The sequence below is a fragment of the Rhinolophus sinicus genome, chromosome 15 (assembly GCF_057876585.1).
Source record: "Rhinolophus sinicus isolate RSI-liver-muscle chromosome 15, RSI-T2T, whole genome shotgun sequence".
Classification (NCBI taxonomy): domain Eukaryota; kingdom Metazoa; phylum Chordata; class Mammalia; order Chiroptera; family Rhinolophidae; genus Rhinolophus; species Rhinolophus sinicus.
Genome location: NC_142515.1, coordinates 59421085 through 59444657, shown reverse-complemented (window position 1 = coordinate 59444657; position 23573 = coordinate 59421085). Strand labels below are relative to the sequence as shown.

The 23573-nt window shown below is 51.9% G+C and overlaps 1 protein-coding gene across 1 annotated transcript; it reads right to left on the bottom strand.

The window, feature by feature from the left end:
• Nucleotides 1-1037: 1037 nt before the first annotated feature.
• On the bottom strand, nucleotides 1038-22743 carry CDHR1 (cadherin related family member 1). The gene is made up of 17 exons (XM_019755545.3): nucleotides 22520-22743; nucleotides 21791-21886; nucleotides 20679-20824; nucleotides 19797-19847; nucleotides 18646-18735; nucleotides 17364-17450; nucleotides 15982-16098; nucleotides 14855-14998; nucleotides 13035-13113; nucleotides 11464-11564; nucleotides 8684-8887; nucleotides 8024-8176; nucleotides 6282-6446; nucleotides 5727-5794; nucleotides 4942-5170; nucleotides 4032-4289; nucleotides 1038-3390 (listed from the first exon to the last, which is right to left on the bottom strand). The coding sequence occupies exons 1-17, from the start codon at nucleotides 22572-22574 to the stop codon at nucleotides 2851-2853; spliced, it is 2583 nt and encodes an 860-aa protein (XP_019611104.3). The 5' UTR covers nucleotides 22575-22743; the 3' UTR covers nucleotides 1038-2850.
• Nucleotides 22744-23573: the final 830 nt, after the last annotated feature.

Genomic DNA, 23573 nt, shown 5'->3' with positions numbered 1-23573 from the left:
GCCCTTGAACTCAGTATTAAGCTCTGGGGTTAGCCAGCATGGATATCTTGCTACCTTCCTGCTGTCTTCTTGCATACCCATAGTGATGACCACACCCGTGTACGCACATGCACGCATGTGCACACACACAAAAAAATCTGAACTCAGTCAAAGGATAAAACACAAACTGTTCTGCAGATTTCTTTGAGTCATCTGTTACTTCATCTTTCCATGGGTCTAAAGCTCTAGTCTTAGGGCACAGGAGGAGGAGACTCTTCCCAGTCTGTCTCCCAGCCCCTTACCCTGAGGCCTAACCTTGTGCCAGCTTGTAGCCCAGGCCCTGCCCAGTGTGACTGGGCAGGCAGTTCCTTGGCCCGCACCATTCCCTAAGGCAGTGAAAACAGCCTGGCCTCATTCCCACAGGCTGGGAGTCTCCTCCAATGCCAAACCCATGTGCTGGTCCCCTATGCTCGGTGGTGCCCTCCTGCTCTTTCTCAGTACGGCTCTGCTGACAACTAAGCACCACACTTCCCGGTGTAAGAGTTGCCCACATGCTCAGTGTCGAGATTGGCTCTGCCTTGCTTCGAGTTCCCAGGCTTTTCCAGGAGCCTCCCTCGCTCCCGGGGCCGGAATGCTGGCCTCAGCTTCCAGCCCAGGCCTTCATGGTCACTGTCCTCAGAGACAACACTGCTTCCTAGGTTTCCATGCCTACTCCAGGCTTCCCAGTTCTTGCCCTCACTGGGCTGGGCTGGGCTAATTAGTTCTAGCTCCAGAACCCATTCCTCCCCAAGCAGCCCTGCCAGGGCTTGTCTTCCTCGGGAGGAAAGCCCAGCCCAGGCTCACAATGTGCCACGTTCAGGCAAACGTGCTTCTCTTAGAGGTGTCCGCATGGCAATTTGGACAAAATTTTGCAGCCTCCTACGGAGTCAGATGTGGTGGTCAAGGGACTCATCTACCCACCAAAGGAGCCAGGAGGCCAGCTGAGCTTGACTGTGTGTCAGGAACACCGGTCTGTACCAGTCAACTAACAGGAATATTAGCAGGGAGCAGGAGACAGCTTGGCTGTTAACAGATTTTATTTACCATTTACAAAAGAAGATGATTGCATGCAGATTGGGAGGATGCTATACTCCCTGTGGAGGGCAGTCTTGACAGAGCAGCCCTCTCCTGAAACATGGACTGAAACATGGACTGCAAAGGACCTGTTTGCTCAGTCCAGGCCCACTTCTTAATACTCAATACTTTCTGGGTCGGGGACTGCCGAACTCTCGTCAGGAGCCGACACACCGGCACATCTGAGTAACACCTGGAAGCACAGATCTGGAATCAAGAAAACCAGATATGCATATCACTGTTTAGATAAGATCACTGATGTATTCTAGTGGGGTTACTAGTGAGCAGCGTGAAATGCAAAGAACTGTTATACTTGTCTCCCTGTGTTCATGTCTAGATTTCTTTACAGCAGGTTTCCTTAAAGTCAAACAGGACCTCTTTGTATAAACCACAGAGGCCTGCATGTGTTCTCTTCTGGGGGACGTGGTCATAAGCTCTCAAGGTGGGCCCCAGCTAGAAGATTCAGGTCCCTGCCACCAGGCAATCGTTCCTCTCTTGGGAACTCATTTTTGTCATCTTGGCAATAGGAGGCTCGGACTGGACGTGCTGCCCAGCTCTGATCCCCTCTGATGGCTGCCCAGGGGCTCTGGTGGTGGTGGTGGTGGTGGTGGCAGGGCAGGGGGGCAGGGTAGAAGGGAAGTGTGTGAATCAGGGCAATGGCATAGTCCAGCTCTGACTGCTGTGGATAAGAGGCAGCACCCTAACTTCCTAGGGTGCTTGGTAGAGTCGCTGAAAGAGTTGCACCCCAGAGAACTGGCCCGCAGAAAAATACTTCACATGTGTGCTGCTCTGCACTCAGTGAAAGTCTTGTCACCACTACTTATTTCCTTCTTCACCCTAGACCTATGGGTGAGGTCGACAGGACTTACTTTCTTCAACACAAGGAAGAGAATGATCAGGGAGTTTAAACAGCTTCCCCAAGGTTACACCATGTAAGCAGGGGAGCTGTTTAAAAACGGAGGTCTCCCCACTCCCCAGAACTCAGCCCTGACATCCTTCTAATGCCCGCACTGTCTCTTCACAGACTTCTCGTGGGGCAGCTCCTTAGAAGGGACTGGAAGCGGTTCCCGATGCCTATAAGGCCACCACTGTGGCTCCAGTTTGGACATTTCCAGGCCCAGGGCAGCCCTGGCTGGGGCATCTTCCCTCACTCTTGCAAAGCCTGTCTTGCCCCTCTGTGTCCATGGTCCCCGTGGGCATAGCAGGGACCCCACAGTCTCTGCCCGAACACCATCTCCCAACTCCCTAGTGGCTTTCAGGCACAGTCCTGCAGGAAGCGTATTTTCAGCGCATCTTGGTCCTTTCTTGCCACATTTGCTCTCCCTCAGCCTGCAAGGTTTGCTGACTTCCAACTTTAGCCAGCACTCAACCTCCTTTTTTCTACTCCTGCTCTTAGCTGGAGGCTTCAGGAGCCAGGATCTAGTTGGCCTTGTAACAGGTGGCCAGGCACCTGCTCCTTGACAAAGGATGCTGAGGCCCCAGGAGGACCCAAGGGACTGTGAGATCTGGGATTGGTGAGTAGAAGACACACAGAGCCGGCTCTATGTCCATGCAGAATGGGGAGCATCGTAGCTGTGCCAAGGTTCTGGGTGATGGGGAAATGTCTGTCAATTGCAGCCAGAACCAGTGGAACCCCTTGCCTAAGGTGCTGTCCAGAGCTCTGGATACGGGGGTTATATCATTCCACAAAAGGGGGGTGACCTGAAGGAGCAGAGGGGGGAACATGGGATGAGGAAGAGAGGGGCTATGGGACACATTCTAGAAGTAAGCCTTACTAGCTACATTGTTCTTCTCAAACTTTTGCCTGAGCTCAGACACCAGAGCTGACTGCATGGGGCTTCCCAAGGCCTTGGGTTTGGGTAAATGTTGGGGCTGAGGAGGGGTGAGTGAGCCAGAGACTGTAGGCACAGTCCAGGGGGCTGTGGCTGTGCTGGGCACCATTCCGGGTGGTGGAGGGGGAGCTGGGGCTCTGGGAGGCGGGGGGCTTCCTTGGCTGTGGTTGTTGCAGTTCTCATTGGGAGCATCCTCTTGGAGCACAAACTTGGCAGCGGCCTTGGTCCTGTTGAACTTGAGCCACTCGATGCGGACAGTGCTGGGTGCAGGGCTGGGCCGCTTGCGGAGCACGCGGCGCACTGGCAGGACCTTGTTGGACTTTCTGTTGCGCCAGAAGGTGGCGGTGGAGACGAGGACGGTTATGGCCACGATGATGGCCATGATGCCAGCCAGCACACCCACAGCCTTCATGGGGTTGTCTTTGGTCTGCATCAAGAAGGCATCCATGGGGCTTCGGGACAGCATCTGGAAGAGAGAGCCACCCCTGCATTCAGCAGCTCCTGCCTGGTCCCTGGAGGACAGAGCAAGGGGTGTGAGGTGCCTTAAGCCTGATAGTTTTCACTTTCTGGCATCAGGCATCCCTTAATTTGTTAAGCACTACGGGCTTCATTCCAGAAAAATGCACACAGAGAACACAAGGGATGCAACTCACCAGGAAAAAACTCACAGAGAGAGAGCGGGATGCAAACGCCCTCTTTCTGATGAAGACCTCCTGCATTAGCTGGACTCTTATTCTCCAGAGAGTAGGCTATCTCATGCCTTTGATTAGGAGGGGCCGCATCTGCCCAAATGTATCAGGAACCCCTGAGTGATGACTTTCTGCCTGACACTGAGCTGAAAACTACACATAATGTGAAGGAGGCATTGCTATTCCCATTTTACTGGAAGGGAAGTAGATGCTTAGCAAAGCCCAAAGTCACCCTGTTAATAAATGTTTAAACTAGGATTTCAAAGCCTGTATATTTGACAGCACAGGAGGCTTTGTTACTAGCGCTGTGTCTTCTGGAAAAAGGCTGGATGGAGATGGTCTTTCTCCCTCTGGCCATGTTGCAGCGAGACCAGAGGTGGCCCTCTGACCCTCTTCCCAACCCCAGCTCCATACCCACCTCAGTGTCTGTGATGTCAATCTTGAGTGAGGCCGTGGTGCTGAAGGATGGGGAGCCACGGTCCTTGGCCTGCACCTCCAGGGACCACGTGTAGACCCCGCTGGGCGTGATATTGTGCAAGGCTTCCAGGGAGCGGATGGAGTTCTTGAGCCGGATCTCCCCCGTGTGTGCATTGATGTCGAACACGTTGGCCGGCTCCACGCGGATGATGGAATAGTCCACCAGGTTGTTGGGCTCCTCTGCGTCCTGGTCTGTGGCCTGTGCACCGGGAGGGACAGACCTCGCTGGGCTTCTGGCACAGTACTATGTACCCTGGTTAAACCAACATATCAAATGGGGTTTCTGGGTTGATGGGAATGGTTCTGGTCCTACTGAGTGGACTGGCGTTGGAAGAGGAATTAAATGTGTGCTCTATGAACCAGGCTCTATGCCAGGCCCTCTGGGAGTTATGCCATTCCCTTCTCAGAACAATCGAGGCATTAGATATTGTTGAAAAACAAAAGCTTGGATCCTAAGTGACTTGTCTAAGGATAGATAGGTAGAAGGAGGGGAGCTGGGATTCAAAGTCAAATCTGTAGGGTTTCAGAGTCCATGTTTTTCCACATTGGGAAGACAGCGTAGTATAGTGGGAAAAGCATTGCTTTGAAAGCAAGCCAACCAGCTATGTGAACTAAAGTAAACTAACAACCTATCAGAGTCTCAAATTTTTGTTTTGCAAAGTGGCAATCACCTTTTCTTTTCAGAGATTATTTCTGGGTTGAGGTGGGAATGGGGTATATAAATATCTTTAAAACTCTGGCTCAGAGTAAGAATGCAATACATTTTAAAATAAATTCTTATGCCACAATGTTTCTTATAGTAGCTGCTAGAAGAAGGCTTTTAGGGGAGCGTAGCTGCCTTGGAAGCCCACCTCAATTTTCACTGAGGTCCCCAGCACCATCGTCTTCTCTTGGATGCTCTTTCCAAACTTGGGGTAGTGGTCGTTGACATCCAGCAGAGTGACGAACACCTCAGCCAGGCTGTACCTGCCCTCCATGTCCTCCGCCTTCACGTAGAAGTTGTACCTCGCAGTGGCCTCTGCGTCCAGGCTGGCCCAGGGCTGGGTGTAGACCATCCCAGTGGATGGGTGGATGAGGAAGCTGCCGGGCACAGAGAGCGCAGACAGGGGAGTGCACAAGGACATGCCCAGGCACACGCACACGCGGACGTACACGTGCCTGCAGTGCTGAGCTGCCTCAGGAAGTGGCAGCAATGCCTTCTGTAGCTCCTCTAAGATGTCCCACCTGCCCCTCTCCCCATCCCTGCAGTCTGACTGAGGGAGCCAGGTCCACCCATCTACTCATCCATCTATCAACATTGAACTTAACAATCCAAGTCACAGCCCTTCCCTCCTCCCCAGGTCTGCCCCTCTGTAGCCCAGCACTGCTTGCCTGGCTCCTGAGGTTATGGGTCCTAACTCCAGGCCATCATGCTGACCCTTCGGCTCTCAGACCCCAGCATCTCACCGAGTGTGTCCCCAATACTTCTGCCTCAGGCTCTGCTTCCTTCCACTCCTCGCCCCCATGCTTGGCTCCCTGACCTAGGTCTTGTCCTTTCTAGGTTCCTCCTGCCTTTGGCACAGACCCCATCCACTCTCAGCCTCAGACCTTCATATTCCTTGGCCTAGGCCCTGTCTGAGATTCTGCATCTACTTACAGGTCTGCCCCGGATCCATAGATGGAGTATTTGACTTCACCCCAGGGACCTGTGTCCGGATCCACAGCCTGGAAGAGAGAAAGCTCCCAGTGGCCGCTGCCCCTTTGTCTGGATATGTGGGCAGCTCATGTGTCTGAGGGGTGTTTTCAAATGGTGAAACAAGGGATTTGGGAGGTTGCCCAACTGAGGAGACTGATCTGGGGGCCTGCCCTGGAGCCCTAGTTTTCTGCCCAGGAGGCTCAAGTGTTGGAGCAACACTGGATCTGGAACTCATGTATTCCTCCTTTGTAAATGAGGAAGGAAAAGGAGGTAAGTCCTGTGCGCTGAGTTTGGGGTTCACACTTATGTCCTCCTTGTAGTCCAAGAGGTGCTGCTATCCCCATTGTACAGAAGAAAAAAGTAGAGCCTCACAGAGGGCATAGCTCATTCAAGGACACAGCTAATAAGTGTGGGCTTTGCAATTCAGATTGGAGTCCAGGTTTGTCTAACATCGTAAGGTCCCCTTTGCTGGGGTTCCAATTCCACCCTCAGTCCCTGGGCCAGTCCTCAACCCACTGTGACAGCCAACACGTTGGAGCCCCCTGGCACATTCTCAGGGATTCTGGCAATGTAGTATTGGGAGGTGAACTTAGGAACATTGTCGTTGGTGTCCAGGAGCTGGATCACTACATCCGCTGTGGAGCTGAACTTCTCCGGGGTATTCACTTCAATGGCCAGGAGCTGGGGGAGGAAGGAAAGCAGAGGAGTTGTCTGGGTGGCAATAGCCCTGCAGAGGTCCTTCCTACTTCCTTTCTCAGCCCTGGCCCCACGCCCACCTACCTCTTCTTACTCTCAGCTGCTATTCCCACCACCACCTGCAGGGGGCACCTGTAAGGCATTCCATCATTTCTCCCACTGACTTGAAATGCAGCACAGTTCCCAATTGTATTTCCGCCAGTTCCTTTTGTTCCACTCAATTGAATACTCCTTTTTAGTTCCAATTTTAAAATTTATTTTGCTTTATGATATAATTTATTATTTGTTAGCGCAAGTTCCTGCCTAATATTCTTTAAAAAAAAATTTTCCCCCGGATATATATATATATATATATATATATATATATATATATATATATATATAAATGTATATTTTATTAGCTATTCTTCTAGGCTTATTTCTCCAGATAAAAACCACTGTAATGGTGTCAAGTCCTCTCACCACCTCCCGGAAGGAAATTCTAAGTAATACTTAATTGAGGTCGCATTGGATTCTTTATTAATGAGGATTTGCATTTTTAATAGGGTGTTCCTCCTATGCATTTCTTGTCATCTTCATATCTTTTTGTTAAATTTTTGAATTTTTTTATAATTTAGATGCTGCATATGTATTGCTATGGCAAATCCTAAGAATTTTATCTGTTAGTTGATATTGTAAAAGAGAATTTTTTTACATTATTCTCATAACTATTTTTTGTATGTAGGAAAATTATTGGATTTTGTGTATTAGCTTTCTAATGAATCATATTAACTTTGCTGTTTCTAACAGCTTTTCAATTTCTCTTAGACTTTTCTAAGCAAACACTTACATCACCTACACATAATGGTAAAGCTGTCTCTTCCTTTCTAATGTTTCTAATGTCTCTTATTTCCTTTCTTAAAACAGGAATAATGTTACTCCAGGAATAGTGTTAAATAACAGTGGTGATAGCGGGCATCCGTGTGTTGTTCCTGACTTCATGTAATGCTTTTAGAATTTCACTTTTAAGAAGATGCTGGCTATCAGTGTGTATGCGTGTATAATTATAAATAATTTAAATAATATCAATGAAGTATTTTTCCTTTTTATTAATATATATTATTTATATGTTTATGTATAACAGGCATTGTTTATGTGTTTATAATTTTAAATAATCACAAATACAAAGGAGTATTTTTTCATTTTCTGCTAAAGTTTGTATCAGAATAGATGACAGATGTCAAATGTATATGAGAAAAACATCTATCTTGACAATCAAATAGTTTTTCTTTTTCTCCCTATTAACATGGCACATTATATTGGTAGTTTCCCTTTGAACCCTCCTTGTTTTCTTGGAGATAGCTGTAGTGTAGAAGCTGGAGCTGAGAGGCTGTGCGAGCAGTAGGAAAGGGCCTTGTATCACTCTTCTTCTCTCTCCCCTTTTGCTCCCCAAATCAGCAGGAGAGGCAGAGAGACTGAGAAGAAAAGAGTAAGGTCAGGAGGGGCAGGGATGACAAAGGCCCTCTCAGAAATGAATCCAGGGGCTGGGACCCCCATTCAGGGAAGTGCAAAGCATCACCTACCTTGAAGGTTAACACTTTGAACTTTTCAAAGTCAATGGCAGCTGAGTTCTCCACAATGATGGTGACTTGGGCTTCATTCAGGATTGTCTGTGGGACCACCCGGAAGATGCCCCCGGGGCCCACTAGCCGCAGGTTGAATTTGGCATTGGCTCCCTAGGCCATAGAGTTTGGAGAGAAGAAACGGAAAAGATGAATGAGGATAGGAACTCATATAGTCCTGCTAAGCGAGGAGTATTCATATGCCCTTAACCTTGGGAAATAAGTTTTATTACTTCTTTCTGTAGGTGAGGTGATCAAGGATCAGAAAAATTCAGCAAGTTATGAGGACTAGACAAGGGAAAAAAACAGATAGGCCTAGCCCTGTGCTCGGCAGAGGAGGCAACAGGACACATTCACAAATGCCTGTCTGGTGGGTCAGATGCAGAGGTGCTTTTGTTTAACTGGCTTTTACTTTTTAATTGATTGTGAATATCTTTAGGCCAAGCAGATAGTCTTTGATTAGCTACACTCTCACTCTCTCGGTTACACTCCCTTGTTTCATTCATTTTGTGACCCTCCAGGCCGCTGTGACATAAGTGTGAAGGCTGATGCAGACTCAGCTTTGGGACTCTGGCCCCACACAATTTGCAGGAAGGCAGGATGGAGGGCAGGGACACACACCTGGTCTGAGTCATTGACGGTGATCTTGAGTCCCCGCAGGATCTCCCCCTGGGGCGGGTGCTCATACATGGACAGCTCAAACCTGTTCTGGGGCCCACTCTCTCCATAGAACGTAGGTGGATGGTTGTTGAGGTTCACGATCCTGATGGTGACTGGAACGATGGCCTGGGCAGCTGGGCTCCCTGCAGAGCTGACCTCAGTCACCTAGGATCGGGACAAGTGGTTAAGGTTGTGTGACAGGCTGGCTCCAAGATGGCTCCAATGATCCCCACCTCTTGGTATTCATTCTTGAGTAATCCCCTCTCCTTAAATGTGGCCTGGCCTAGTGACTTGCTTCTCACTGAGAAAATGGCAGAGGTGATGAGCTATCACTCAGTGATCAGATTACAAGAGATGATAACTACTGTCTTCTAGCAGACTCTCTCTTGCTGGCTTTGATGAAGCAAACAGCTGTGGTAGAGAGGCCCATGTTTCAAGGAACTAATGGTGACCTCTAACCAACACCTAGCAAGGAACGGGGGCCCTGAGTTCAACCGCCTACAAGTAGCGAAATCCTGCCAATAAGCATGTGAGCTCGGGAGGTGACCCTTCCTGAGTGGAGCCTCCAGTGAGAACACAGTCCAGGCTGACAATTGGGTGGCAGTCACATGAGAGACTGACACTGGGGACCAGATAAGCTGAGCCTGGACTCCTGACCCACAGAAACTGCAAGATACACATGTGTGTTTTTAAAAGCCACTAAGTTTGTGGTAATACGTTACAATAGCCATAGGAAACTAAAACAGTGCAGTCAATAACCCTGTTTAACAGATGAGGCACAGAGGGGTGGGGCAGTCACCTGGAGTCACAGCTCATGAAGAGCAGATGTGTCGATTCTGTAGTCAGTGCTCTCTCTGCCACACCACACTGTTCTCTCCTTGCAGCCAGACATGGTTTCAAACCTTGCTCTACCACATTCTGTCCTTCTATCCACAGGCGAGGGGGAGGCTGCAGGGAGGGGAGGTGTGGGGATGCAGCCAAAGGTAACTAATACAGCCTGCAAAGCCAGGCCCAAGAGCCCATAGGCACCTCAGGAACCACATGGCAAACATCACACAAGCCCCTTCAAGGGCCTCCTTCCCCTGTTCTACTGCTCTGGTCTTACTGATCCTAAAATTTCCCTTTCTGGACCCCACTCTGTCACTCCCTAGCAGCTTCCTAATTCTCCTTTCTCAGAAGCCTCCATCGGCTGTCTTCATTCCCTACTTCCCACTCAATTCTCAGCCTGTCTCCAGCTCAGAGACTTCACACTGACGTCCATGTTGCATGAGGCACTGCGACTCTCTCACCTTCCCTGGTGTTCTATGCTCTTGGCCACTGTGACTGCTCTCTGCAGCTCCCCTCGACCTCTCTGTTCTCTCCTTCACCTGCTCACTCTAAGCTTCGGATGCTCCCATAGCTGTGTTGTTGGCCCACGGCTCCTCTCTCCCCCCCGCCATCCTCTGGGTGATCTCATTCCCACCCATCCTTTTATAGCTACCTGTATGTCTATACTCTCTCCTCTAAATTCTAATCCTGTATACCCAGGTTTGGATCTTTCAACTTGGATATTTCTGAAGCACCCAAATTCATCATGCCTGTCCTCCACTTGCCTCCTTCCCTGTGTTCCCGATGGCATGGTGCCACCCTAGGCTCATCCACCCCTCTCCTTCCCCCACCCCTCACAGCCACTCAATTGCCACATTCTGTGGAATCAGCTCCTTCATAATTTGCAGTTTGTCCATTTCTGCCATGCCGCCTTTCCTCATCCCCATGAGCCCTCTTCATCTATCACCTTGGCTGATGGTGCTGCTTCCTGGCCTCTCGTCCGTTTCCCTCCAAACCCAAGTCAGGAGCAGCACTCTCCAATGCCAAGCTGGGACTGGGCCAGAATCACCTGGGAGCTCAAAACACGCAGAGTCTGGGCTTTACCCCAGCCAGACTGGATCCCCACTTCCAGGGTGGGCTCTAGAAGTCACCGTTTACCATGCTCTCTGAATGTGAGAACCCCACTGGTCTAGTGAGCAGCCTGGGTAAGCTTTCTAACACGACTGTAATCCTGCTCAAAACCTTTCAATGGCTCTTGATTGCTCTGGCGCAAGAGCAGCGATATAATTTTCAGGCCCAGTGAAAAACGAAAATATGGGCTCCTTTGTTAAAAAATCATTAATAACTTCAAGATAGCAAGAGCAGAGCATTAAGCCCAGCGTTAGACTCTTCTAACCAAGATCCTTGTGTGATGGCACAGGTCATATGTCCATGGAGTTGGTCCTGCTCCAGGGGAAAGCCCACCTCTCGTGTTCAGGTCCATTGTTGCTCTGGTCCCAGACTGGCATCCAGCCGTTTCTCTTCTACATGGGGCCCATGGACTCTTTGCTGCAGTCCTACTTGATTCCTCATTGTTTCCCTAGTACACTACGTGCTTTCACCTCCAGCCATGGCTCACAGGCTTTCTTACCTTGGAAAGACAGCACTCCATCCCCACCCCACCAAGGCTCCCCTCCACCAGCCTCCACCTGTCGGGTCCTACCCATGCTCAAGGCATACATGCTTCAGTCCTACCTTCTCCTGCCTCTCACAACTCAGCTTGTGAGTTCATGTCTTCCCCTTGGCAGGGGCTTTGTGTACCTGCTATAGCCTTTACACAGCTACCTGATGTAGGTGCTCCTTGGAGCAACATCTAGCTCCCTCCACAGACTGTGACACCTGGGGAGTAATGGAGGCCGCCTGAAGGCGGGGATGGCCAAGCTGAGGGATGTTACCTGTACGTGCAGCTCATACACCTCTCTCTGGAGCTGGGCAGGGCTCTGTGTGATGGAGATGGTTCCAGAAGTCTCATTAATTTCAAAGGCTCCATCAGTCTCTGTCATAGAAGAGAGATACACCCTGAAGTGCTGACCAGGGCCACAGGAGGGTGTAGGAGAGTTGTGCCAGGTAGGGTGCCATACGCTTCTCATGCATTATCTCACTGAAGTCTCCTCTATAGAATGTAATTCTGTCATCTGTGTCTTGCCAGTGAAGACATTGAGTCTCCGAGGGGCTAAGAAACCATGTCCAAGGTTACACAGTAAGCAGAACTTGGATTTGAACTCATTTCTGTCTGGCTCCCAGATTCTGTAGTACTTTGCTTCTCTCATGTATAGTGTGTGTGTGTGTGTGTGTGTGTGTGTGTGTGTGTGTGTGTGTGTGTGTGTGATAGAAAGAGAAAGTGAGAAAGGAAGAGATATAGATGAAAGGAGAGAGAAGGAGAGGAGAGAAGGAAGGGAGAGCAGAAAAAGAGGAGAGAGGAAGAGGAAAGAGACTGAAGGAGGAGGAGGAGAAGAATGGAGAGGAGAGGGTGTGGGATGGGTGCTTGGTTAATTGGTAACAGATCTGGAGTCTGTGACGCAAACACTGCCTGGGCAATTGCACACAGACCTCTTGTGGCCATCTTTTCAGCATATAGGTCTACACTGCCCTGCTAATTGTGTAAATTGTGTAAAATGGTGTAATTGTGTAAAGGTTTGAAGTGGTGGTTGAGGAGGGAAGGCAGTCGAGGGTCTGCGTGCCTGGCAAAAGGAGCCTGCATGTGATGGTGGGCATGTTTGTTAGCGCATGAGCTGCTAGAGGGGCAGTGTGCACCAGGCGTGTCCCAGGGACAGGGTCAGAGGAGGCGGTGGTGTCTGAGTGAGAGCATATGGACATATGCATGTCTGGGATCAGGCATTGGGTGTTATGGCCCACTGAGGGAGGCCCTGGAGGGGCTAGCTACTGAGGGCTGCAGAGCCCACACCAGGGCCGGCCCCACCTGTGCAGTTGCTGCCCAGTTGTCAAAAGAACACAGACTTAGATTGAAACCCAGTGAACTTTGGATGTCCACTTAGCTTCTCTGAGCCTCAGTTTTCTCATCCATATATAGGGTGAGTGGTAGGGAAATGCCATATCATCATTGTACTTAATTCATTTAATTCAAATATATGTCCTAGGCCAAACACTTAAAATAATTAGGAAAAAAATGGCAATTTAAAGAACAAAAGAAATGTTGCCATCCCTTCTTGTCAATGAGCATATGCCCAGGATAAAGGGAACATAATCTGTGCCCCCATTTGTTCTTAGTTCCCAATGCTTCTCTCCCTGTCACTGGACATAATGACAAGCGGAGGCCAGAGGACATATCCACGGAGACTTCTTATGTGGTGGAGGGTCCAGTCTCTCCTCTCCATATATTTTGTGCTTCTCACCCTATAGATGAGGGACCCGGGGTGCAGAGAGACTAGGGAATCTCGTTCTGGTTGCCTGCAGCGTCAGAGCTGCTGCCCAGTATGTCTTGTCCCCAAAGCTGCCCCAGACTTACCGCTCATGAGGCTGTAGAGAATGTGGTTGGGTTTGCCCCGATCTCCATCCATGGCAGCCACTGTCAGTACCTCCGAGCCCTTGGGGGAACAGGAGCAGTGGCTTGAGGCTCATGGGCGATCCCAGGGCTCTCCCTTCCCAAGACACTGTCCCCACCACAAAGGGAAGGTGCTGTCCCACCCGACCCCTGCTCTATGGGAGCTCAAAGCACCCACTGGCCTCCAGGTGACCCTCTTCCACAAGGGTCAGCACGTGGGCTGCCCAGGGGCTCTCAGGCTTCGCTCCTCGCACGCACACTGCCTCCTTTCCCACACACCACACTCAGCCCTCCTCTACTCTCCCCACCCTCCAGCTTCACCCCCTCTGCCTCAGCCATTTTTTGCCTTCTGAGGTGTGCAGAGGGAGAGGTGAGAGGCTGGTGGGAGAGGGGCCGGCACAGAGCGGGTGCAACAGAAAGTCCAGGAACCAGGATTTTATCCTGTGGTGCTGGAGTGCGGTTCGAAGGGTTGGCACAGGGGTACCACAACTAGACAAGTCTGGCGGGACCCTGGCCTGCCACCCCCTGCTAAGCTCCGTCCTCAGGTCCTTCTCCCTGCCCTGCCCATATTCATGGCTGCTTCCTGACTGCCCGCGTGCTGCCCTCTCTCCCCTCGGCACCTCTGTCCACCCTTAGCTCCTCAGCAGGACAGTGCTGGCCTCCCCCTGCTCCGTCCTGCAGCCCCACCAGGACACCCTGGCATTTCTCTCCCTTGCTCTGTGCTCATCTCCACCACTCAGCTGCTGGCTTCTGGTAAGGTGGTATTTTAGCTTGGGCCCAGCCTGTGAATGGTCCTCAGTAAGTGCTTTTCATTGTTTCATGAAGTCAGGAATAATCATAGCCAGGAAGAGAACAATGGAACTGCAATTCAATTCCAAAGGGAGTTCTTGAGCCATGGCCTTGTGAAGTCTGGCTCTGGCCAAGTCTCACTCCGCAGCGAGCTCATGGTCTGGCTAGGGTGTCCTTTAAATACAGGGGTGCATACCATGGAGGGGTGTACCAAGTGTGGGAGAGATGGGAGCTCTCATCTCAACCAGTGATGTCAGGGGAAGTGGTGCCTGGGCTGAACCGAGAAGGGCAAGGGGCATCGGCCCATGGGCACAGTTCAGGCAGAGGCATAAGGATGGAGTGGTGAGATGGGTTGGGTAGAGGATGGTGAGGGGTCATCGGTAGAGGGGAGGCTGGCCCTCAGATGCCAGGCCTGGGGAGTGGGACTTTCCCTGAGAGGCCGAAAGACAAGTGCTGCAGCCAAAGCACTGGAGGCAGACTGCACTGAAGGGGAGACCACTGAGGCTGGCCTTTGAGCTGTGATGTCTAGCAAGGGTCATGGTGGTTCAGCAGCAAACTGTAGGAGAACTACTGGTCTGAAGGGCCCCAGGCTCAGGGCTAGGAGTCACAAAGACTCCTAACCTCCTATATGAGGTGTAGGAAAGGCCCCACCCAAACTAAGGCTCAACTATCTTCCAGCCTCTCTTCTTTGCCCTTCTGAAGGGCCAACCTTTGCAGTTGGTCTGGGGTATGTTTGGATGAGGGGAAAAAATGCCTGGTACGGTCTTGGCACCTAGCAGGTGCTCCATACAGGAACACCCGCTTCCTCCCCCTTATACTTCCGGAGGCAAAAAGACCTGTTGGTGGCCTGAGTGAGTCCAGAGCCAGCTTCTGTATGACGAGGGTCACCCGGGGTTGAGCCCAGCCATTTCCAGCAGGGGGATTCCAGCGCAGAGTAAGGGACAAGGCAGGAGGCATCAGTAGGTGACACTGGGCTGAGGAGCGCAGCCACCCACCGGAATGGTGTCCTCGTACACATAGCCGTAGTAGGGTGTGCCCACGAAAACAGGGGCCATGTCCTGCACGTCGTCCACATTGACTGTGACCGTGGTGGTGGCCGAGAACACCACATCAGCCCCTCGCAGCCTCCCTCCACCATCCTGGGGACGAATCCGAGAGTGAAGAGAGGTCGGGCTCTGGAGTCGACAGACTCCAGTGGAATCTGGCTCCTGCTACTTACTGGCCGTGAAGCCAGCTGCCTGCTCTGAGTTCTGTTTGCTCCTGTGTCACTTGAGATAATTCTCCCCTCATAGGAATGTTGGGGAAATTAAATGAGATCATGCATGACAGTCTTCAGGCAGTAAAATGGTCTTTTGGAAACAGGGGCAGTTCTCTCTCCAGGGAAATGATGTTGGACAAGTGGCAGAGGAGGGAGTCAGAGCCACTTTCCCTCCCAGCCAGGAGCCAAGCCTCAGACTCCCAAGGACCTGCTAGAGCCTGACTGCTGCCCAAGCTGAACAGTGAAGCTGTGCACTGAGCCCAGCCCTGACAAGAAACCACAGGTGGGATTTGGGACAGGCTGGACTGGGATGGCCTGTAGCCAACATGTGACCCACCCTTAAGGGCCTTTCTAGAAAACTAAACACTGGGCCCAGAGGACTGGGGTTTCCTGCCCTTGGTGGGGAGAGGAAGCACATTGGCTGAGCACCTGCTGAGTTGTAGGTCCCACACATTGCACTTTAAAAATGTGAGGAATTTAGTTAAGCCTCAGTTTCCTCACCAGAGGAAACTGAGGCTCAGGGGTGTACACAGGGGGTGCCCAGAGGCCCGGTGTGGGGGAAGTGATGGGATATGAGTCTCCAGGCCATGGCCACCTGATCCTACAGAGAGGAACCTGACCTGTCAGTCTTGAGGAGGTGTGTGCCATCTCCCAAGAGGGAATATGCTCTCTGCCTCAGGAGACACTAGCCTTCTAGGAGACTATGTCCATGTCTGGGCAGGGTCCACTCAACACAGTTTCTGAGCAGCTCTCCCCCAAATTCTGTTGTAGAGCCTAATTCTGTTCTAATCCAAGGGTGGTTTCCCCCAACAGAGGCTGAGGAAAGACTGGATGGGATGCCCCCCATTCCTCCCTCTCTATTACCTTGGCAACCACGGTGACGAAATGGGCCCGGGCTTTCTCATAGTCCAGGGTGGTCCCAGGCCTGAGGCGCAGCACACCACTGTGGCGGTCCATGGCAAATTTGGTGGACTGCATATTCTGTAAGAGTGACAGGCAGGCTGGTCCTTGGGGAGGGACACTGGCCGGCCCCAGAATGCCTGTTCTGCCTACTAAAAGGGGATCTTCACTGTCCTTGTCACAGTAACTCTGGCCTCAGAGCTGAGGTTCAAACTTCAGGGAATCCAGCCTTTCTGACCCCCAGGGTCCCTCTTCCTAGAGCTCTGGGCTTCCCCTCCCCCTCCCTTAGTTAAAACCAAGAAGTTCCCTTCCAGCAAGCCTTTAGGTTTTCTCTCTGCTCAGCTAGTACACAACTGGGCCCGACTTTGAGCTAAGCTCTGGCCAAGAGGTTCCAGAGTGCTCTAACCTAGAGGTCGTGGAATCTTCAAACCCCACCCCAAGTAAGTGACTGTGGGCCAATCCCAGGCAGTATCTGGTAGTGGTGGTGGTGAAGGGGGGGCAGGGTTTGGGTGGGGATAGGAGATGACTTCCAATCTAAACAAGGGTTACTGAGCTCTACATACATTTAATCCTCAGGAAATCCAATGAGGATGTGATTTTATCCTTCCCATTTTACACGTGAGGGAACTGAGCTGGGAAAGTTAGATTATGGATTGAAGGCCCCACTAGTGGGAAGAGGTGGGATCGCTCCAGTACCCACAGAGCCGAGGGGATTTCTCCAGAATGTGTATTTTTATCCATTGAGCTGTAGTGTCTTGAAAATTTGTGACAGCAAATGAATAAATGAGAAGAGAAGAGGAAATGTTACAGAAATGGCAGCCTCGTGAAGGAAGGGAGGGGGCTCCTGGTGAGCCCAGAAAAAGGCAGGTGATGCATGGAGGGGTCTCGCCTTTGATGGGGAGTGATGGATGGACAAGGGGCGTCATAGCTTTGACCCTTCTGAGAGCTGCCCCTTCTGCCCTTTTTCCTACTGACAATTCTGGCCCAGACAGCTTTTTTCCACCTTGTGTGGGTGCAAAGTGCCCAGGCCTTCTTCTGAGGAAGGGTTTGGGGGTGGAGAGCTGAGGGTCCTGGAGATCTGGGGAGAGGGAGGGAGGCCAACTCAAAGGGAGCTGGGATGGTGCAGTCAGGAGAAGACAGCTTCCATCTGGGTCCCTCTCATGTCCCCACCTGTCCGTCCTATTGCTGCATTTACTAAGACCTCATTGGGATCCAATGTGGCATCACTGACCATCTTTGGGAATAGCAGAGGGACTGACCTACGGGCCTTGGTGATGGAAGTGGGGGTCAGCCAGGCATCCCCTCTATCCCAGGCCTCTGGTTTCATACTGTGTGCCCTGCCTTACCTGCAGGAAGTAGGTGACACTCCCTCCAGAACCTGTGTCCTTGTCCACAGCATGGACCTTAAGGATACTGCTCCCAGGAGGCGTATCCTGAGGGGTCAGAGCCACAGGGGTCAGTCCTGGGGCAGCGACACAATGCTCAGGGTACTTGGGGTATGGAGAACCATGGAAAGGTGGGGTCAGGAGAGTGAAGGGTAAAAAGAGGTGACAAAGTGGTGACTAACCCAGGGAGCCCCCAACAGGGGAAAGAGCAGTGATGGAGGAGACACATCAGAGAAGGAAGAAAAAAGAAAGAGCAGATATCCTCCCCCTGAGGAGAGTCTCAAGGAGAGAGGGAAATAAACTAAGACTCCAAGTAGATAAAGGGTTTAAATACGAAATGAGAAAGGCCTTAATAAACACGGACATTTTCAGCATTACCAGAGATCACATATGTACTATTTAGAGCCAGGATGAAATGTCTTTCTCTACGGAATTAGCAAACATTAAAAAATGTGAGACTCTCCAGTGTTGATGGGGGATAGGGAGACAAACCCTCTCCTACATCTTGTTGAAAATTGCAAATTGGTGTTATTCCAGAAAAGCAATCTGGTAACACCTCATAGGCATGGAAGCTTTTGACCTAGTAATTTCAAATCTTGGACTATAGCTTAAGGAAATGATTGTAATTAGAGAAAAGGAGCTTTTATGTCAGAATTTGATATTTCTTACGAGAGCAAAACTGCAAGTATCTTAAATATCCAAACATAGGGGAACAGTTCCATAAATGATAGAATGTTCACTTAAGAGAAGTTATTAAAATGATAGTTACGCAAATTTTATAATTAATGGGGGAAATGATGATATTATAAATTAAGTGAAAAACAGTATACAGAAAGCATATGTTTAGTATAGTCACAACAATGTAAAACAAACAGAAAATAAATCTAATAATCACAAAAACAGCTAGAAAGAAATACACCAAAATTTAACAATGTTATCTCAAGCTGGAGGGGTTGATAGTGATTTTGAAATCTTTTTTTTCCTACCTTTTTATGTATTTCACATTTCCACAATAAATATATATCATGATTATAATGGAAAATGGGAAATGAACATTCTGTTAGAAATAAAACACAGGTGTGAGGGGATGGCGGTGGGGGTGGGGAGGACAGAAGGGCCAGCTCTCCGGAGGGCAGAGAGGTGCTCTGCACTCAGAGGCCCAGTCCCCTTGGCCAGGTCGCAGGGCAGCCCCGTGGGCTGGGGGTAAGAGGGCAGCAGCTGTGCCTGGCGGCCTCATACTCACCTCAGGAACATGGACAGTGTAAGGCTCCTGGATGAACCTTGGCGCCTCGTCGTTGGCATCCGTCACCAGGATCACGACTTTTTCTGCCACCTGAGAAGGGTGAGGAGTAAAGGGGACAGGAATTGGGGCAGTGAGACCTTTTGAACAAAAAAGGGACAGTGGCCCCTAATGCCCCCAGGTATATGTCTCTACCCATCGTCCCTCTCTCCCCCTTCCTTCTTGCTATCCTTCCTTGTTTCATTCATTCACGAAACAAGTATTTTTAAGCAACTATTTGATGCCAAGCACATGGAATGAAGCACTTGGTGCCCCATATCAGGGACAGAAGACATGGTCTGATGGTGTGCATTTTGCAGGACGAGGTGGCAGGGCAAAGGTCAGCGTATGAAAGAACGTGGTGATAGCATTCGGGGTGATAACAGTGGCATGCCAAGCACTGAGGGCAGGACCCCTGCACTGCCCCGCTCTGGAGATACCATGCATGCCATGGCCTAGGCAAATGCATCCCCTGGGGCTATGGGGGCACAGTGCAGGAGGCTGCATCCGGAGGACCCCAGAAGAGGCCTCTAACCAGCCTGTGGTGGTGGACACAGGGAGGCTTCACAGAGGGGTGAGAATTAGGCTCTGCAGCAGTTTGGCAGGTGAGAGGGAGAGAAGCGAAGGAGCATCAGGTGCAAAGGGGAGTGAAATGCACAGTGAGTTCAGAGAACATAAGCAGATTTACGCCAGATGGTTGGTGGGGTGACTGTGGGAGAGAAGGTGGGCGAGGCTGATGGTGCCCAAAGCGGAGGCCCTGAATGCCAGGCTGAAACTCGGGTTTCACCTGGAGGGTGGTAGGGACCAGCTGGTAGTGCTTTCTGAGCCGGGCTATGGCCAAGTCTGTGTCCTGCAGTGTAGGCCCAGGCTGAATTTGGAGGTGGATTGGGGTTGGGGAGCCTGCAAGCAGGGGAGCCCCTGTAATTATCAGGGAAGCACTGATGAGGGCTCGGGCAAAATGGTGGTTTTCCTGTGGGCATGTTGGGGGCGGGTCTTGCTGGGCCTCAGCTTGGGTTTGCCAGGGAACCCTCAGTCCCCAGGAGGTTGGAGGAGGGAACTGTGCTCAGGCCCAGGGAGCTGCATGCTGTCAGGGACAGGCGCAGGTGTGCACTCACCAGATTCAGGCTGTCAGAAATGCTGATGATGGCTTCAATCTCATCCTCTCGCTGCGAAGCACAAGGATTGAGTGAGTGTCCAGGAGTGATACATGCTAGGGACCCCTGAGTCTGGAGAGAGCTCTCCCTGCCCCACTGAGCCCATCAGAGGAGGCCTGGAGTAGTGTGGGGTGACCAAAAGTTTACTCTGGCCATGCTTGAGACCTTCTTTTGAGGCTCTACACATCAGGGGCTCTTATAAACCCAGAGAGATTGTTGAGCTTTAGATGCTAGAAAGAGAAGAGATGCTAACCTAGTGTTGTAGAGGTCCCAGGAAGAAGGCTTATTCCCTTTTTTCTGTACATTTTCTCCCCCTTATCTCTGCCATGCCCCTCCATATTCCACAGTTCTGCAGAGCTCCAGATCTGTGGTATCTCAAGCACTCCCCAGCACACTGTGGCACCTCAATGAGGAAGGTCCCTGGGGGAATGCCAGGGAGGGGAAGCCAAGTCACACCTCCACCACTGTGTCCCCACAGCAGTCTCTGAGACCCACCCTTTCCCTTTTCTAGTCTGGCCTGTGGGTGGTGGAGTCTGCCATCGGACCACAGCTGGCAGCAACCCCACACCTGAGGTCCAGTTGTGTGGCTAGCTAGCCCCACCAGTCCGGTGTGGTGTCTCAGAGTGAAATGTAGCCCATGCTCGGTCACCGGCAGGTTCAGAAGGGTGCCGAGGGGTGGAATTTTTCCAGACTCAGACCTACTCTCTAAACCACGCTTTCCAGCCCTGATCTGCTGTCGGAGTTTTCTGCAGCTTACAAGACCTCTCCAAAGACGATATCTAGCGGACCGCCCAGTCCTCAGAGGCTTGGCCGGCAGGCAGCAATCCTCACTTCTCCCCATACCTCTCTGTCCAGCTCTTCAACCAGGGTGATGTTTCCAAAATTGGGGTCAACAGAAAAGACGCTTCTAGAGCTGGGGTCAAAGCTGATGTGGTAGGAGACAGGGTCTCCCTCAGGGTCTGTTCCATTCAGGGTGTACACATGAGAGCCTGGAAGGAGACACAGAGGGGAGATCTAGAATCTGGGATCTGACGTTTCCCAAAAGTGGCAGCTGCTCAGAACCAGGGATTCAACCATCTGTACAATGAATTTGCAGTTCAAAAGGAACCACCCTGAACTGAGCACCTCGCCCCACTGACCTCACTCCCCTGCTGATTGCCCCTCCCACTCTTTGTCTTTATTCTTCACAGCTGTCGTGAGATATTAGTATCAGCCACTTTACAGAGTGTCATCTATAATACAGATTGTACAGGAACTTCCCCTCTGCCTGCTAATGACTCTTGTCCCAGGAGCCAAGATTGGGGGCTCCCCCAGGATGGGGGAAAAGGGAGGCACCAGTAAGGCAGGAGGGTGGCCCATGGGGCAGCTCTGTTCCCCCTGCCCAGATCAGCTCCTCAGGGATGTCTGAGCAGGCGCCTCTTTTACACTGATCTTACGCTGGTCTTTGGCTCAGGGTTCCCAATCCAGACAGGATGAGACAGAGGAAGTGCAAATCTCTCTCTTTCTCCTTCTCCCCCTCTGCAGATCCCAGCCAGTGAGTTGGATGTTCTTGGATGCCTTTAAAGCCTAAAGATCTGAGGCTCTGGGAGGTCAGTCAGTACATTTGCTCAAGGTTACACAGTGGACACTGGGCAGCTGTGGCCAAGCCCAGCGGTAACCACCATGCTGAGGGCTTCTGCCTGTCTCCTGGGGCAGGCCCTGTCTTTGGATTGGCACTGAGGTCTCCAGGGCTTGTTGGGCTTAGGTCTCCATGGCAACCAAGACCTCCTTTATATGCAACTGCCCTGGAGAATTCAAAGTGCAATCAGCCCCTATCCCCCCACTGCCAGCACCTGCAGCCTAGCTCTCCCTTTCTCTACAGATTGCGAGAACTCATGGTTCTTCCGTGCCATGTCCAGGGGAACGAGGGCCACCCCTCTGGGGGACCTATGGGGGCCAGTGCCAAGGCTCCTCACCAACAGGGGTGTCCTCCGGGAGGCTGAATAAGGCCATGTTTCCGTTAGTGCTGCCAACCCCATTGTCGAAGAAGTGGGGGGCGAAGTTGACCTGGGCTAGGGAGAAAACAGACAGAACAAATGGACACCCAGAAACTCGAAGGGCAATTTCGCGCCAGCATGGTCTGATGTCTGGTCCCAGTTCTGGGCAGGCAGGCACTCTCCTCTCCAACCCTAGCACACCCATGTTTCGGCTGGGGAGCCTGGGAGAGAGTCCCTTAGCTCAGGCTTGTCAGGGACATGGACCATCTGGGGCCCTTAGAACCCAGGCAGCTGCCAAACTCAGCTCATCAATAAGCAGACTGGGACCTGGAGCCAGAGAGGTACAGTGTCCTGGCCAAGGTCACACCAGGAGCTGGGGCGCTGTCCCCTGCCCCATGCATCCATTAGAGATGCCGCCAATCCTCCTACCCTGTTTCTGAAAAAAAGAAGAGGTCAGCGGGGGTCCTGGCCCCAAATCTGGGGTGTCCAGAGTCCTTGCCTCTGGGGAAGTGCCCTGGGAACCCCTCTCCCAGCCAAGCCAGAAACTGGAAGAATCGCCCCCCTCCTTTCTGCTCCGGTCCCCATCGCCCAGCTGGAGTCTCACTCTGGAAGTGAACAGTCCAGAACTATGTCTCTGTGTCCCTCGGGGTAGCGCCGGCACCCACCCCTCGCCCCCACCGAGGCCCGCGGGGCCCAGCGGCCACTCACCCAAGCAGAGGCGCAGCAGCCCCAGGGCTAGGGCGGCCTGCGGGTCGAGCCTCATGTCTCCGCGGGCGAGTAATGTCGCTCCTCGCAGACGAAGTCGGGCGCAGGAGCACAGAGCATGCCCCGGGCCCGGGAGGAGCACAGAGGTGACAGTGGGGGTGGCGGCGGCTGCGGCAGGAGTGGGCACGGGGCGGGAGCGCTGGGTGGTATGAGGGCGCTAAGCGGATGACAAGGTTCGGATCTGCGCCGCCGGAGCGCTCCCGCGGCCGCCAAATGAGACCAATTAGTGCACTGTGAGCCGTGGGGACCCGCTCCAGCAGCGGGTGGGGGGCGGGTGGGTGGACGAGGGCACTCTTCTCTCCTGCCACGCCCCCTTCTCCCAAGTCTGGAACGCAGGAGCCAAGGAGACCCCAGGTCGCGGATAGGAGCACTGTGGAGTGGGCCAAGGGTCTTCCCCCAGGTGCCCTGGTCAGAGCCCTGGAAAATTGGGGCTTTTCGAGGTAAATAGGCTTGGGGAGGGCATTGCCTTCCAGGACAAACATGTTCCAGAGATAGTTCCCTGAAGGCTATGGGGGTGAGATCAAAAGACAAAGAGGAGAGTTGTGGTCTGGAGAGGAACAGATGAGGGGTTATCAGGACTCCCTGTCTAGGACCTCAGCCCATTCTTGCGTGTGTCCCAGGCAAGGCCAGCTCTCCCAGAGGGTCCCATCACTAGTCTGACCACCAGTGGGGGTCCACATGTGTGGTAGGCAGCAGGGGGTGTCTTCCAGTCTCCATAAAGGTGGGAAGCAGAAGTTGCCAGGTAGCAGGAGGCCCTCCCTGCCCATTCCCAGTAGCCATTTGATGACCACAGAGAAGCACCAGAGCCACTCAAGCCTTGCAAGGAACTGTTTGAAGACACATTCAAGCCCCATCCTGGGACAGATTTGCTGACAGCGCTTGCCAACACAGGTATGCACTCCCCCAAGAGAGGTGAGCTCCCTGTCTCTGGGAGGACATTTAGGAAAGCACACCACTGCTGTGGGGACCCTGGGTACTGACAACTAGGAGAAGCAGG

Coding starts and splice junctions, on each gene's coding strand:
- CDHR1 (XM_019755545.3), bottom strand. CDS start 22,574: ATGAGGCTCGACCCGCAGGCCGCCCTAGCCCTGGGGCTGCTGCGCCTC. Junction 16,099..17,363: donor GTGTCACCTACTTCCTGCAG/GTAAGGCAGGGC, acceptor TCACTCTTACAG/AATATGCAGTCCACCAAATT. Junction 11,565..13,034: donor TCTCTACAGCCTCATGAGCG/GTAAGTCTGGGG, acceptor CTTCTATGACAG/AGACTGATGGAGCCTTTGAA.